At 43.4% G+C, this 16,365-nt stretch overlaps 1 protein-coding gene and 1 pseudogene across 2 annotated transcripts; both read left to right on the top strand.

The window, feature by feature from the left end:
* The first annotated feature begins 250 nt into the window (after positions 1 to 250).
* On the top strand, positions 251 to 8,684 carry LOC110533491 (creatine kinase M-type). The gene is made up of 8 exons (XM_021617754.3): positions 251 to 329; positions 1,813 to 2,021; positions 5,541 to 5,695; positions 5,887 to 6,019; positions 6,710 to 6,881; positions 7,008 to 7,131; positions 7,672 to 7,861; positions 8,155 to 8,684. The coding sequence occupies exons 2-8, from the start codon at positions 1,829 to 1,831 to the stop codon at positions 8,331 to 8,333; spliced, it is 1,146 nt and encodes a 381-aa protein (XP_021473429.1). The 5' UTR covers positions 251 to 329; positions 1,813 to 1,828; the 3' UTR covers positions 8,334 to 8,684.
* A 5,833-nt stretch (positions 8,685 to 14,517) lies between these two features.
* Positions 14,518 to 16,365, top strand: LOC110533492 (creatine kinase M-type-like; annotated as a pseudogene). The gene is made up of 6 exons (XR_016484020.1): positions 14,518 to 14,751; positions 14,873 to 15,030; positions 15,418 to 15,547; positions 15,787 to 15,957; positions 16,084 to 16,204; positions 16,348 to 16,365. The product of XR_016484020.1 is annotated as a creatine kinase M-type-like (transcript).

The raw sequence follows: 16,365 nt of genomic DNA, 5'->3' as shown, positions 1-16,365 counted from the left end.
ACTCCACAAAAACACTAGATCCCCTACCACAGGCACTATGGCGGCGGACAGGGAGGGGAGAGCAGGGAGGGGTAAAGTGCAGCTGCAGCCCCGCCTTGGATGACAGATGTAAATCCAGTCCTTCCGTAAACTAAACTGGGTATCAGAGACACAGGATTGGGCCAATGAGAGACCAGCATGCAGTAAAATGGGCAGCCAATGACTGCGTGTCTGCCTGGTATATAAGAAGAGCTCAAGAATCTTCAGAGTTGGGTGACCTCTATATTTTGGCTCTGGTGAACAGGATCTGATCCCAAGGACTGTTACTTTTTTCCTTGTCTGGTGTGCAGGTAAAAATGCAACGCTGTGCTTTGTTTGAATAGCTAATGTTTTGGGATAAGGGCAGTGTGGCGGTTTGGATTAGCTGGACTCTGAAAGGCTTCTGACCTAAAACATTTTTGGGAGAAAAGGTTTGAAAAATTGAATGGTGCACATTTTTGAGTTAGCGGAGTTCTGTTATTTTGGTGTGTCCCTATTTGAAAGGGAGAGGTGCTTTTTAAGCTCCTCGTTTTTTTTTTTTTTACCTCTCCTACACACTTCTTTCGTTTTTTAGTTTTAATCATATAGTTTTGTATTTTTCTTCTGTGCAAATAATTAATTCAAATGACTATATACTTAATGATGCAAAAATAAGTCCTGGGTCAGTACATGTACATATGGGGGCAATCTGGAAGGGTTTCAGATCAGTGGGATAATGAACAGGATATTTTAGTAGGAGTCTGATTCTCTTGGCTCATTTGATGATGATTTATTTTTCTGGAAATGAAGATGTGAATTGTAAAGTTGTGAACTGTTGCAAAGTTTTATAAGCTTTGTGTCAGCAAATGGTTCTCTGGTGTGGATACTGAGATACATAAGTAAGTGTATCACAATCAGATAAAGTATGAGGGCTATACACCGCTGTGGAACAGGTGTAAAAAGATAGCTGGTCTAGAATGTCCAGCAATTGCTTTCGGACAGTTACTGTAACAGTCACACCCTTTTCATTGCTTTTGGACATGGGCATGTGATGCAACAAGTGCGTCAATAGTTAAGTCCAGATCATGTGCTCATTTTTTAAATAAATATTTCAAGAAAGGTTGAGGTAAATTCCATGCCAACCAAATGCATTTAAGGAAAATAAGTGAAATACAATTTATGAATTTGAGAATGGCCTATCAAGTATAGTGAATACAATTTAATTAATGAGTTGACCTTTAAAACAGCAATGTTGTTTCACAAGACTTCATGTGTGATGAGCATCAAGGTAGCTAAATGTTCCAAGATATTGTGATGGAAAACCAAGAGGGGCTGCAAAGGGTGAAGAGGGGGGCTCTTTACATGAGTGGAGAGGAGGGTTTGGAAATATGTTCCATATGTAAGAGGGCAAAGGGAATATAGGATAAGGGTGGAATGTTGACGAGGATGTGAGGTTTGGGTTGAGGGTGTTAAAAATACCCAACACACAAGTGCTCCTCCCCCTTATCTATTCCAGAACAGAAACATGACCCAATGGACGGGGACGTTGACTGACATTTGTAACTAGGATACGGGGTATCCACACCACTAGGAGTTTTTGCAGCTGTTCTATTGAGTATCCCGCAGTAATCTTTTAAATGTTTGGCTAAGGAAGTTTCTCTTACCCCGAGACAGAGCACTCCTTGTAGACTTTACTCAGCTGTCAGTGTCAGGGAACTTCCTTTCAAATCGGTTACTATTAGGATTTGTGGATTGTTTTCTGTGCAAATAGACAATAAATATCTGAAGATTTCTTATTTTCTTTCCCTCCTGCAGTGTTAGAAACGCAATCATGCCTTTCGGTAACACCCACAACAACTTCAAACTCAACTTCAAAGTTGAGGAGGAGTACCCTGACCTCACCAAGCACAACAACCACATGGCCAAGGTGCTGACCAAGGACATGTACGCCAAGCTGAGGGACAAGCAGACCCCCTCTGGCTTCACCTTGGATGACGTCATCCAGACCGGTGTCGACAACCCTGGTGAGTGCCACATATCTCCCAAACACCCCCTGAGGATAGCCACCGACCTCCACATACACACAACTGTCAAAGGTAGAACTGAGACGGTCTGCACAACCAAGTTAGCGCTCTAGGGTTTGATCGATCCTAATACCATTGCAATAATTACATATGAAAATAATATATTCCATTTAGCAGACACTTATATCCAAAGTGACTTACAGAGCTGTACATACATTGCTCAAGACCTGTTCACGCTACTTGCTAGCAACAACACTGAGTCACCATCAGTCAACTTACTTGTAGTAATGTCAATTCTGAAATGTTATATTATATGGTTGTGGTATTAGTATGTCTTGAGCTAGCTGAGGATTAAAAAAAAAAATGAAGAATGTATTTCAACCCCCGGGATGATTTGATTTATATGGTTGTGTATTTCAGCACCGGGATGCTGAAATACATACTTAGATTGTTTTTAAATCCTCAGCTAGCTCAAGACATACTAATACCACAACCATATAACTCAAATCACATCAAATTGTGTTAGTCACATGTGCCGAATACAACAGTGACCTTACAGTGAAATGCTTACTTACCGCTGTACTGCAGCGCCAGCTGTGCCATCAGAGTCCTGGGTTCGCGCCCAGGCTCTGTCGTAACCGGCCGCGACCGGGAGGTCCGTGGGGCGACGCACAATTGGCCTAGCGTCGCCCGGGTTAGGGAGGGCTTGGTCGGTAGGGGTGTCCTTGTCTCATCGCGCACCAGCGACTCCTGTGGCGGGCTGGGCGCAGTGTACGCTAGCCAAGGTGGCCAGGTGCACGGTGTTTCCTCCGGCGCATTGGTGCGGCTGGCTTCCGGGTTGGATGTGCACTGTGTTAAAGAAGCAGCGGCTTGGTTGGTTGTGTATCGGAGGACGCATGACTTTCAACCTTCGTCTCTCCCGAGCCCGTACGGGAGTTGTAGCGATGAGACAAGATAGTAGCTACTACACAATTGGATACTATGAAATTGGGGAGAAAAAGGGGTAAAATTCAAAAAAAAAAAAAAAAGAAATGCTTACTTACGAGCCCCTAACCAACAATGCAGTTAAAAAATATGGCTAAGAATAAGAAATAAAAGTAACAAGTAATTAAAGAGCAGCAGTAAAATAACAATAGCGAGACTAAATACAGAAGGGTACCAGTACAGAGTCAATGTGCAGGGGCACTGGTTAGTTGAGGTAATATGTACATGTATGTAGATTTATTAAAGTGACTATGCATAGATGACCCTCTGTAGTGCCTTGTAGTCGGAGGCCGAGCAGTTGCCATACCAGGCAGTGATGCAACCAGCCAGGATGTTCTTGATGGTGCAGCTGTAGAACCTTTTGAGGATCTGAGGACCCATGCCAGTCTCCTGAGGGGGAAAAGGTTTTGTCATGCCCTCTTCATGAATGTCTTGGTGTGCTTGGACCATGTTAGTTTGTTGGTGATGTGGACACCAAGGAACTTGAAGCTCTCAACCTGCTCCACTGCAGCCCCGTCAATGAGAATGGGGGCGTGCTCGGTCCTCTTTTTCCTGTAGTCCACAATCATCTACTTTGTCTTGATCACGTTGAGAGAGAGATTGTTGTCCTGGCACCACATGGCCAGGTCTCTGACATCTTCCCTATAGGCTGTCTTGTAGTAATCTGTGGATCTGTTGGGGCGGTATGCAAATTGGAGTGGGTCTAGGGTTTCTGGGATAATGGTGTTGATGTGAGCCATGACCAGCCTTTCAAAGCACTTCATGGCCACAGACGTGAGTGCTACGGGTCAGTAGTCATTTAGGCAGGTTACCTTAGTGTTCATGGACACAGGCACTATGGTGGTCTGCTTAAAACATGTTGGTATTACAGACTCGGACATGGAGAGGTTGAAAATATCAGGGAAGACCCTTGCCAGTTGGTCAGCGCATATTCGCAGTACACGTCCTGATAATCCGTGTGGCCCTGCGGCCTTGTGACTGTTGACCTGTTTAAAGGTCTTACTCACATCGGCTGTGGAGAGCGGGATCACACAGTCGTCCGGAACAGCTGGTGCTCTCATGCATGTTTCAGTGTTATTTGCCTCGAAGCGAGCGTATAAGTAGTTTAGCTCATGTGGTAGGCTTGTGTTGATGGGCAGCTGTCGGCTGTGCTTCCCTTTGTAGTCTGTAATGGTTTGCAAGCCCTGCCACATCTCACGAGCATCAGAGCCGGTGTAGTACGATTCGATCTTAGTCCTGTATTGACGCTTTGCATGTTTGATGGTTCGTCTGAGGGGATAGCAGGATTTCTTATAAGCTTCTGGGTTAGAGTCTCGCTCCTTGAAAGCGACAGCTCTAGCCTTCAGCTCAGTGAGGATATTGCCTGTAATCCATGGCTTCTGGTTGGGGTATGTACGCACGGTCACTGTGGGGGCGACATCATCGATGCGCTTATTAAGCCATTGACAGATGTGTTGTACTCCTAAATGCCATCGGAGGAATCCCGGAACATATTCCAGTCTGTGCTAGCGAAACAGTCCTGTAGCTTAGCATTAGCTTCATCTGACCACTTTTTTATTGATCTTGTCACTGGTGCTTCCTGCTTTAATTTTTGCTTGTACGCAGGAATCAGGAGGATAGAATTATGGTCAGATTTGCCAAATGGAGGGCGAGGAAGAGCTTTGTATGCATCTCTGTGTGTGGAGTATAGTGTGGAGTATATACATTTAACATGCTGATAGAAATTTGGTAAAACGGATTTAAGTTTCCCTGCATTAAAGTCCCCTGGCCACTAGCAGCGCCTCCTCTGGGTGAGCGTTTTCTTGTTTGCTTATGGTTCAATGCTGTCTTAGTGCCAGCCTCAGTCTGTGGGGGTATGTAAATCGCTTCGAAAAATACAGATGAAAACTCTCTCGGTAGATAGTGTGGTCTACAACTTATCATGAGATACTCTACCTCAGGCGAGCAATAGCTCAAGACTTCCTTAGATATTGTGCACCAGCTGTTATTTACAAAAAGTCATAGTCTGCCACCCCTTGTCTTACCAGACGGCGCTGTTCTATCCTGCAGGTACAGCGTATAACCAGCCAGCTGTATGTTGATAGTGTCATCGTTCAGCCACGACTCCATGAAGCGTAAGATATTACAGTTTTGAATGTCCCGTTGGTAGTTTAATCTTCTGCGTATGTCATCAATTTTAATCTCCAAAGATTGCATGTATGCTAGCAGAATGGAAGGAAGTGGGGTTTATTCGAAGTTGTTTTCGGTCATAAGAGACGATAGCGGCAACATTATGTACAAAATATGTACAAAAATAGGTTACAAGCAACACAAATAAACACAATTGGTTGGGGACACATAGATCATCAGTCTTCTTCTCCGGTGCCATTTCTAGTATAGATATGCAGGTTACCTTATTAAATATGCAGCAGATATTTATTGCATATTTTTCACACCACAGAGTGGTATATTAATGTCAGTCTACTAATGTGGATGTGCAATGTAGATGTGCTGCCTTCTTACCCTCCTCCTCCCCTCCTCTCTCTCTGTCCTCAGGTCACCCCTTCATCATGACTGTTGGCTGTGTGGCTGGTGATGAGGAGTCCTACGAGATCTTCAAGGATCTGTTGGACCCCATCATCTCAGACCGTCATAGTGGATACAAGCCCACAGACAAGCACAAGACCGACCTGAACTTTGAGAACCTGAAGGTAGTATCTAATTCTTCTGACATGTTTTATGGGTTTCATTTCCTATACGAAATGCCAAAGAGTACTGCTGAGTAAAATCAGTGTGAAAATGTTTGAATAATCTCTACATAGGAGGTTGGGAATCACAAACTTCTTTGAGACACTTTAAATGTTCTGGTCTGAAACTCTGTTGTGACCTTCTCTCTGTATAGGGAGGTGATGATCTGGACCCCAACTACGTCCTGTCCAGCCGTGTGCGTACTGGCCGCAGCATCAAGGGATACACCCTGCCCCCCCACAACAGCCGTGGCGAGCGCAGAGCAGTGGAGAAACTGTCCGTCGAGGGTGAGCTTCCCAGCTATCAATAGCTACAGGACATATGTATACGCAGGATTATGCATGAAGCTAGGCAATAAAACGAACAAAATGGAAAATGGAGATCCATTTATTTAAAAACATTTACCCCCCTTTTCTCTCCAATTTCGTGAGATCCAATTATGATCTTGTCTCATCGCTGCAACTCCCCAACGGGCTCAGGAGAGCCGATGGTTGAATCATGCTTACTCAGAAACATGACGTGCCAAACCGTGCTTCTTAACACCCGCTCGCTTAACCAGGAAGCCAGCTGCACCAATGTGTCGGAGGAAACACTGATCAACTGGCGACCGAAGTCAGCCTGCAGGCGCTCGGCCCGCCATAAGGAGTTGTTAGAGCGTGATGAGCCAAGTAAAGCCCCCCGGCCAAACCCTCCCCTAACCCGGAGGACACTGGGCCAATTGTGCACCGCCCTATGGGACCCCCGGTGACGGCTGGTTGTGACACAGCTTGGGATCGAACCCCAGGCAGTAGTGATGCGGCAACACCGCCATTCGGGAGGCCGGAGATCCAATTCTTAGGAACGCCTTAGATAATTGGAAATAGAGATCAAAAGTGAATCCTTAGCTGCAATGACTAGTGCATGGTGTCAGATAACTCCTGGGAGGGAGATACCATGTTGAGAGTGAGCGGAAACTGAGGGGTTTTATGTCCCTCCAGCTCTGAACACCCTGGATGGTGAATTCAAGGGAAAGTACTACCCCCTGAATAAGATGACCGATGCCGAGCAGGAGCAGCTTATCGCTGACCATTTCTTGTTTGACAAGCCCGTCTCCCCCCTGCTGCTGGGTGCTGGTATGGCCCGTGACTGGCCCGATGCAAGAGGAATCTGGTATGTACCCAGAACACAGACCCATACCAATAGTCAACCAAAACAATACTGTATTGTACTGTACAGAATATCCCACAATGTATCATAGTGATGTATCATGTGAAACCTCATCCCTCCTTTCTGAAGGCATAACGATGCCAAGAGCTTCTTGGTCTGGGTGAATGAGGAGGATCACCTGCGTGTCATCTCCATGGAGAAGGGCGGCAACATGAAGGAGGTCTTCAGACGCTTCTGCGTTGGTCTGAAAAGGGTATGTACTGGTATTCAAACCATTTTACAACTAGCTCTCACAGTCTCACGTCAGAATTAGACATTCATCCATGTTTCTGAAATGTCAAGTTTTGAAGTTGATGCAAACATCACATTTCAAAATATTTAAGGTTACATTTTCAAGGTTAGGGTTAAGTTTTGGCCCCGAAATCTTACATTTAGGCATTAACTCTGAATGGTTAAGGTAAGGGTTAAGTTTAAGAATTGACGTGAAACAAATCTCAAAAACTTTGGAATCAGAGGCAGATGCTTACGCCCATCCACCAGCCCCGTCCACAACACACTAGCAAAACTGACACCTACTTGAAGGTAACAGTGCTCACTGTTGCCCCTAGTGGCCGGTTTCCACGTCATCTCCTGACGTTCTCAGATATGTATGGGCGTTGAATACTGACTTGTATCACGGGTAACCTGGCTGCCATTTTGACATGGTAGAAAAACACACCTAACACAATGAAAAGACATAAACGCAGAGAGACAATTACAAGAATGTTGATACAGGGTTTATTTCACCTGACAGATTGAGGAGACTTTCAAGAAGCACAACCACGGCTTCATGTGGAACGAGCATCTTGGCTACGTGCTGACCTGCCCCTCCAACTTGGGAACTGGTCTGCGTGGTGGCGTGCACGTCAAGCTGCCCAAGCTGAGCACACACCCCAAGTTTGAGGAGATCCTGACCAGGCTGCGTCTGCAGAAGCGTGGCACAGGTACACACGCACAACAAAAAACATCCAGAGCAGCTGCTGATATATTCAACTCTAAATCGTCACAGATCACGACAGTCTTCCCTTTTACCACACAACAAGTAAAAAGGAACAGAGATTAAGATGAGCAAAAGCTATTCTGAAATAGCCATGTCCACAGCGGTTAGGACGTCTGTTCATTGAGTCTGTTATTTTTGGTGATATTTGGATAATATACAGTATGAGTAATTTTGCAGAGATTGTCTGAGACATACACTTAAACCTGCTTCTCTCTCCCTTTTCCCTGCTCTCTACAGGTGGCGTGGACACCGCCTCCGTGGGTGGAGTGTTCGACATCTCCAACGCTGACCGTCTGGGATCTTCTGAGGTAGATCAGGTCCAGATGGTGGTGGATGGTGTCAAGCTCATGGTGGAAATGGAGAAGAAGCTGGAGAAGGGAGAGGCCATCGACGGCATGATCCCCGCCCAGAAGTAAAGAGTTGTTGACGTCGCTGATCGTATTTTGTTTTTCTATTGTCAAGTTATGTGCCATTGAGCCAACCAACCGGCGCTTAGGGGAAACTGATGCTCGCTCTAGAGACTCTTCACTGCTCACCTATTTTTCTTCTTTCCTTCAGCCTTTTCTTTCTCTTTAGTTTTTTTCCTTTCCTTTTCTTCCTTGCGCCATTTTTTCCACTTCTCTCCTGTTCAGTTTGTAACATCCTGGATCAGCTTCCACTGAAGTCAGCTTGCCTGACAGATGTGGCATCACGTACATTTGAAATTTGGTTTTAGAAAAATGATAATTGAAACTGTGATTAAATAAACTTGGCCTCATGAACCAAAACAGATTGGTCTTTCTTGGTCATACACTCACGATAAGTCACTGCAAATGTTAAATCAAGTCTAATAGTGTTCAATTTAACAGTCAAAGTCTCTATATGGTCCCACACTACACTGCGTTAATGGTACACATTCAAAAGTGTAAATTTCACATATTCTGTAACTCAGTAAATAGTTGCAAATTAAGATAACACTGGCCATCACTGGTTTTTATTGTAATTACTCTACTTTGGTATAAAATGTAAAAAATATATATAATCCATTTGTGAAACTTCTTAAAGACATGCTCCCAAACTTTTGGCGACTAAGTATTTTTTAAACCTCCCACTTTGGTCTGGATGCGTCAATGTGTAGTTCATACATGCATAATCTATGAGCAAAATTACTGTTTACCACAATTACACAAAACCCCTAGTTTGAAAGCAACAGTTTTTCTGGATGCTGAGCTGTGCCATTTTTCCTACGTTTACCCGCATAGAAATTCGTTTTCAACCAAAGGAAGAAGCCACTGCTGTCCAAAAAAACATTGCTGCACGTCTGAAGTTCGCAAAAGAGCACCTGGATGTTCCACAGCGCTTCTTGCAAAATATTCTGTGGACAGATGAAACTAAAGTTGAGTTGTTTGGAAGAAACACGCAACACTATGTGTGGAGAAAAAAAGGCACAGCAGGGCACCCAACATCAAAACCTCATCCCAACTAAAGTATGGTGGAGGGAGCATCATGGTTTGGAGCTGCTTTGCTGCCTCAGGGCCTGGAAAGCTTTCTATCGTCAACATAAAAATGAATTCCCAAGTTTATCAAGACATTTTGCAGGAGAATGCAAGGCTATCTGTCGGACAATTGAAGCTCAACAGAAGTTGGGTGATGCAACAAGACAACGACCCAAAACACAGAAGTAAATCAACACCAGAATGGCTTCAACAGAAGAAAATACACCTTCTGGAGTGGTCCAGTCAGATTCCTGACCTCAACCCGATTTAAAATGTGGCATGATCTCGAGAGCTGTTCACACCAGACATCCTAAGAATATTGCTGAACTGAAACAGTTTTGTAAAGATGAATGGTCCAAAATTCCTCCCGACAGTTATGCAGGTCTAATCCGCAACTACAGAAAACATTTGGTTGAGTTTATTGCTGCCAAAGGAGGGTCAACCAGTTATTAAATCCAATTCACATTATTTTTCCACCCTACACTGTGAATGTTTACACAGTGTGTTCAATAAAGACATAACTTATAATTGTTTGTGTGTTATTAGTTTAAGCAGACTGTTTGTCTATTGTTGTGACGTAGATGAAGATCAGATCAAATTTTATGACGAATTTATGCAGAAATCCAGGTAATTCCAAAGTTTTCACATACTTTTTCTTGCCACTGTATATGCCAAATTGTTCCTTTAACCTGACTCTATATGCACTAGTGAAGCCCCTATGGATAATATTTTGACAGGTATAAGCATTCTGGGTATAACTCCTCCTTAGGTAAAATTACATCCAGATAGCTTTCATCTGACAAATAATCTCAGATAGCCACTAGCGCATATGGAGTAAGGAGTATGGAGTAAACAAAGCTTATTTGTCTCTTATGACTTCACCTGACAAAGACCATAATCTAAACTGTAGCTCCTATACCACCTAGCAACTATCTTTTCAGCTTACAGAGTAGGGTTTAGACCACAGTGTGTGAGTGGCCCTTTGAGAGTTCTCATAGATACAGTGCCTTGCAAAAGTATTCGTCCCCCTTGAACTTTGCAACCTTTTGCCACATTTCAGGCTTCAAACATAAAGATATAAAACTGTATTTTTTTGTGAATAATCAACAAGTGGGACACAATCATGAAGTGGAACGACATTTATTGGATATTTCAAACTTTTTTAACAAATCAAAAACTGAAAAATTGGGCGTGCAAAATTATTCAGCCCCCTTAAGTTAATACTTTGTTCTTCACAAAAAAAATACAGTTTTATATCTTTATGTTTGAAGCCTGAAATGTGGCAAAAGGTCGCAAAGTTCAAGGGGGCCGAATACTTTCGCAAGGCACTGTATCTCTGAAAACAAGTAACTTCATCTTTAGAGCTTGGAGCCATGGGGAGGTCATGAGATCATCAAGTTCCAAGAATACTTTTTGGAACACCTCAAAAGGTATATTTCAGTTTTTTGGAGTACCTTAGATTTAAGCCATAGATGAGGCCCATAAACAAGGTACATGACTAACACTGGGAATACCAGCCAGGACCTCTGCTCCTTTGATGCAGATCACATGTGTAACCGATGTGAAATGGCTAGCTAGTTAGCGGTGGTGCGCACAAAGAGCGTTTCAACCGGTTGTCTGCGTGTGCAGAGGGTCCCTGGTTCGAGTCCGGGTCGAGGCGAGGGGACAGATGAAAGCTATACTCTCTCTCATTAAGGAAGAGTTCAGAAGAATTACAACTGTTGCTCGAGTCCACCTTTATGCAGAATCTGGACGATTATACACCAAAACTATTGGACTTGTTTAAGTCAAAAGGAGGTGCTGTGAAGGCGGACATGCAGAAAATCCTTGAAGTTCTGTACGGGGTACAGTATGCACAGTAACACCTTCACAATAGTATATAGGTTACACTGTATGTATTCAGTTGCCAGTATTAAATGCAAATATTTGTTTAACTTACTTACTTACTTACTTACTTACTTACTTACTGACTTTATTGTCCCCATGGGGAAATGTTGGTGCAGATCCCATGCTCTATATTCTGGTGCAGATGCTTCACAGTGAACAACTTCATCACATGCTGAACGAGGTCCTCTCGGATCATGGTGTTGTCAGCATCCTGAGTGAAAAAATTAAGAAATAACAGACTAGGCTACTAGATTAACTGTGCAATTTGAGAGGAGAGAAGGGGAAAGAAAGGAAGATAGCTCATTTAGAGATAAATAAGGATACCAAAATAAAAACAACCTTTTATTCTGTGATAAGGTCTCCAACCCTCTCGCCTGGGGATATGATCAGGCCACAGACCACACTGTCTCTTCTTTCCTGGATGGTGTTGCACTGTAATATGATGTCAGCCAGAGAGATATGCTGAGAAGGATTATCACCACAGCAAGCAAGCTACTTGGAGTCAAACAGACAGGCCTGGATGAGATCTTTAAGGTCAGGACACTCCGGACTTTGAACTACTCCCCTCTGGGCGCAGGTATAGGGCACCCCTCAGCAGGAAAAACAGAACGAGACAGTAATTTGTGCCAGGTGTGATATTCCTCCTAAATAGCTCGGGCTAATGTTCCTATCGACTCAGTAAGGCCAGCAGGCTAGTCTTTAAAAAATATATTTTATTGGTATGTAACTGTTATGAAAGTTGTATTGTCAATTTTGTTTGTATTTAAACGCCACTTTAAACGTGTACATGACACTGCAACAAAATTTCCCCATGGGGACAATAAAGTCAGTAAGTAAGTAAGTAAGTAAGTTAAACAAATATTTGCATTTAATACTGGCAACTGAATACATACAGTGTAACCTATATACTATTGTGAAGGTGTTACTGTGCATACTGTACCCCGTACAGAACTTCAAGGATTTTCTGCATGTCCGCCTTCACAGCACCTCCTTTTGACTTAAACAAGTCCAATAGTTTTGGTGTATAATCGTCCAGATTCTGCATAAAGGTGGACTCGAGCAACAGTTGTAATTCTTCTGAACTCTTCCTTAATGAGAGAGATCTTCTGAACAGATAAGAACAAAAGATGATCTGAGAGTCATAATGCTATTGGGAAACCCCTCCCAAAGCATGTGCAGAGTGATAATGTTCAGACTAATCTTTAATGCATATTTAATTGTAGATTAGAATATTAGGTCAAGACAACACAAAATATTTAAATCAATATACACTTTTTACCTACAATAACTATTTTCATTCAGCTGAATTTTGTTCCTGAGTGGGCTCAAACAGGGCTAGCCATCTTTCTTTGAAGTCCTTCACAGGAAGGGCCTGAATGGCATTTTGGAAATCACAATGTTGTAGTTTTTTATTTATTAATTTTATTTAACCTTTCTTTAACTAGGCAAGTCAGTTAAGAACAAATTCTTATTTACAAAGAGTAAACCACTAGCTAACTTTACAGACATCACGGCCGTTAACTAGCTAGCTTATCAACGTGCAAATAAACTCAGCAAAAAAATAAACGTCCCTTTTTCAGGACCCTGTCTTTCAAAGATAATTCGTAAAATTCCAAATAACTTCACAGATCTTCCTTGTAAAGGGTTTAAACACTGTTTCCAAAGCTTGTTCAATGAACCACAAACAATTAATGAACATGCACATGCAGAACGACCGTTCTAACAGCTTACAGACGGTAGGCAATTAAGGTCACAGTTGAAAAACACCAAAAGAAAGATTACACCGAGGCTTGTACTCTGAAGCGGGATCGATTTGGAGGTGGAGGGTCCATCATGGTTTGCGGCGGTGTGTCACAGCATCATCGGACTGAGCTTGTTGTCATTGCAGGCAATCTTAACGCTGTGCGTTACCGGGAAGACATCCTCCTTCATCATGTGGTACTCTTCCTGCATGCTCATCCTGACATGACCCTCCAGCATGACAATGCCACCAGCCATACTGCTCGTTCTGTGAGCGATTTCCTGCAAGACAGGAATGTCTTGGCCATGGCCAGCGAAGAGCCCGGGTCTCAATCCCATTGAGCACATCTGGGACCTGTTGGATTGGAGGGTGAAGGCTAGGGCCATTTCCCCCAGAAATGTCCAGGAACTTGCAGTTGCCTTGGTGGAAGAGCGGGGTAACATCTCACAGCAAAAACGGGCAAATCTGGTACAGTCCATGAGGAGGAGGTGCACTGCAGTACTTAATGCAGCTGGTGTCCACACCAAATACTGACTGTTACTTTTGATTTTGTCCCCCCTTTGTTCAGGGACACATTATTCCATTTCTGTTAGTCACATGTCTGTGGAACTTCTTCAGTTTATGTCTCAGTTGTTGAATCTTGTTCATACAAATATTTACACATGTTAAGTTTGCTGAAAATAAATGCAGTTGACAGTGAGAGGACGTTTCTTTTTTTGCAGAGTTTATATATTGACGTCCTCAGGATCTTCAAACATCCTAAATCGAAGTCTACCACTGGGCACAGATGTCATTTCAACATTTAGTTTTGATTTAATTTTGGTTGAGATGTCAACTAACATGAATTCAACGTGAAATCAACAAAGGATTTCACATAATTTGATTTAGGTTATAAATTGGGTGAAAACAATAAAACAGTTTTCGAAGTTGATTCAACGTCATCAGATTTTATTTTTGTTGTTGTTGAAATGACGTGGAAATAACATTGATGCAACCAGTTTCTGCCCAGTGGGCAATTTCTAGTGATCAGTCTGACCTCACAACCTCATCAACATTCCAGGCACCATATATAATCATTTCTTCAGCCCCCTTACCTATATCTCACACTCAACCCCTCTCTTGAACAGCCCTTCCGTTTATTCCCTTTGTCCACATTCACACCGTACACTTAAAAAATAGACGTTTATCCATAAACTGCGAATTTCGAAGGGAAACTATGCGATCTTGTTGTGTGAGGTTTGGGATAAGGATGTTAAAAATATCCAATGCACAAGTGCTCCTCCCCCGTATCTATTCCAAACAGAAACTTGACCCAGTGGATGGGGACATTGACTGAGGTTTGCAGCTGTTCTTTTGACTATCTTCCACTGTCAGTGTCTGGGAATGTCCTTGATAGGTTACTATTAGGTTTGGTGGTTTAAACGTTTTCCATGGGTTCCTAATGTCTCTATACTGTGCTGTTTTCCGTGCAAATTACGGACTCTAAAGATCCAAGCTATTCTATAATTTACCCCCCTGCAGTGTTAGAAATGCAATCATGCCTTTCGGTAACACCCACAACAACTTCAAACTCAACTTCAAAGTTGAGGAGGAGTACCCTGACCTCACCAAGCACAACAACCACATGGCCAAGGTGCTGACCAAGGACATGTACGCCAAGCTGAGGGACAAGCAGACCCCCTTCTGGCTTCACCTTGGATGACGTCATCCAGACTGGTGTCGACAACCCTGGTGAGTGCCACATATCTCCCAAACACCCCCTTATTATTTTTCACACAACAGTGGTATATTAATGTCTGTCCTACTATGTAGATGTGCTACCTTTTTACCGTCCTCCCCCTCCTCTCCTCAGGTCACCGCTTCATCATGACCGTTGGCTGCGTGGCTGGTGATGAGGAGTCCTACGAGATCTTCAAGGATCTGTTGGACCCCATCATCTCAGACCGTCATAGTGGATACAAGCCCACAGACAAGCACAAGACCGACCTGAACTTTGAGAACCTGAAGGTAGTGTCTAATTCTCCTGACATGTTTTATGGGTTTCATTTCCTATAAGAAATGCCAAAGAGTACTGCTGAGTAAAATCAGTGTGAAAATGTTTGAATAATCTCTACATAGGAGGTTGGGAATCTCAAACTTCTTTGAGACACTTTAAATGTTCTGGTCTGAAACTCTGTTGTGACCTTCTCTCTGAGTAGGGATGTAATGATGGCAGGTAGCCTAGTGGTTAGAGCGTTGGGCCAGTAACCAAAAGGTTGCAAGATTGAATCCCTGCGCTGACAAGGTAAAAATCTGTTGTTCTGCCCTGAACAAGGCAGTTAACCCACTGTTCCTAGGCTGTCATTGTAAATAAGAATTTGTTCTTAACTGACTTGCCTAGTTAAATAAATAAAAAAGTATAAAAGAATTACCTGAACCCCAACTATGTCCAGCCGTGTGTGTACTGGCCGCAGCATCAAGGAATACACCTTGCCCCCCCACAACAGCCGTGGCGAGCGCAGAGCAGTGGAGAAACTGTCTGTTGAAGGTGAGCCTTCCAGCTATCAATAGCTACAGGACATATGCATACACAGGATTATGCATGAAGCTAGGCAGTAAAACACATGAATTGGAGATCTGAATTCTTAGCCACTCCTCAGATGAATTGGAAATAGAGATCAAAAGTGAATCCTTAGCTGCAATAACTAGTGCATGGTGTCAGATAACTCCAGGCAGGGATATACCATGTTAAGAGTAAGGGGAAACAGGGGTTTTCTGTATCTCCAGTTCTGAACACCCTGGATGGTGAATTCAAGGGAAAGTACTACCCCTTGAATAAGATGACCGATGCCGAGCAGGAGCAGCTTATCGCTGACCATTTCTTGTTTGACAAGCCCGTCTCCCCCCTGCTGCCGGCGCTGGTAAAGCCCCTGACTGGCCCGATGCAAGAGGAATCTGGTATGCACCCAGAACACAGACCCATACCAATAGTCAACCAAAACAATACTGTATTGTACTGTACAGAATATCCCACAATGTATCATGGTGATGTATCATGTGAAACCTCATCCCTCCTTTCTGAAGGCATAACGATGCCAAGAGCTTCTTTGTCTGGATGAATGAGGATCACCTGCGTGTCATCTCCGTGGAGAAGGGCGGCAACATGAAGGAGGTCTTCAGATGCTTCTGCGTTGGTTTGAGAAGGGTATGTACTGGTACTCAAACCATTTTGACATGGCACAAAAACACCCCTAACACAATGGAAGCGCAGGGACACAATTATAAGAATATTAATTTAGGTTAACCCAGAACTAAAGTCTTGCGTAACTGGTCCGATGCTCAATTAAGATTTCGGTCCAGGGATAA

Source organism: Oncorhynchus mykiss, chromosome 10, assembly GCF_057628025.1.
Source record: "Oncorhynchus mykiss isolate SJ-2025 chromosome 10, ASM5762802v1, whole genome shotgun sequence".
Taxonomy (NCBI): domain Eukaryota; kingdom Metazoa; phylum Chordata; class Actinopteri; order Salmoniformes; family Salmonidae; genus Oncorhynchus; species Oncorhynchus mykiss.
The sequence above is the reverse complement of the archived record's forward strand: the minus strand, read 5'-3'. Positions and strand labels throughout refer to the sequence as shown.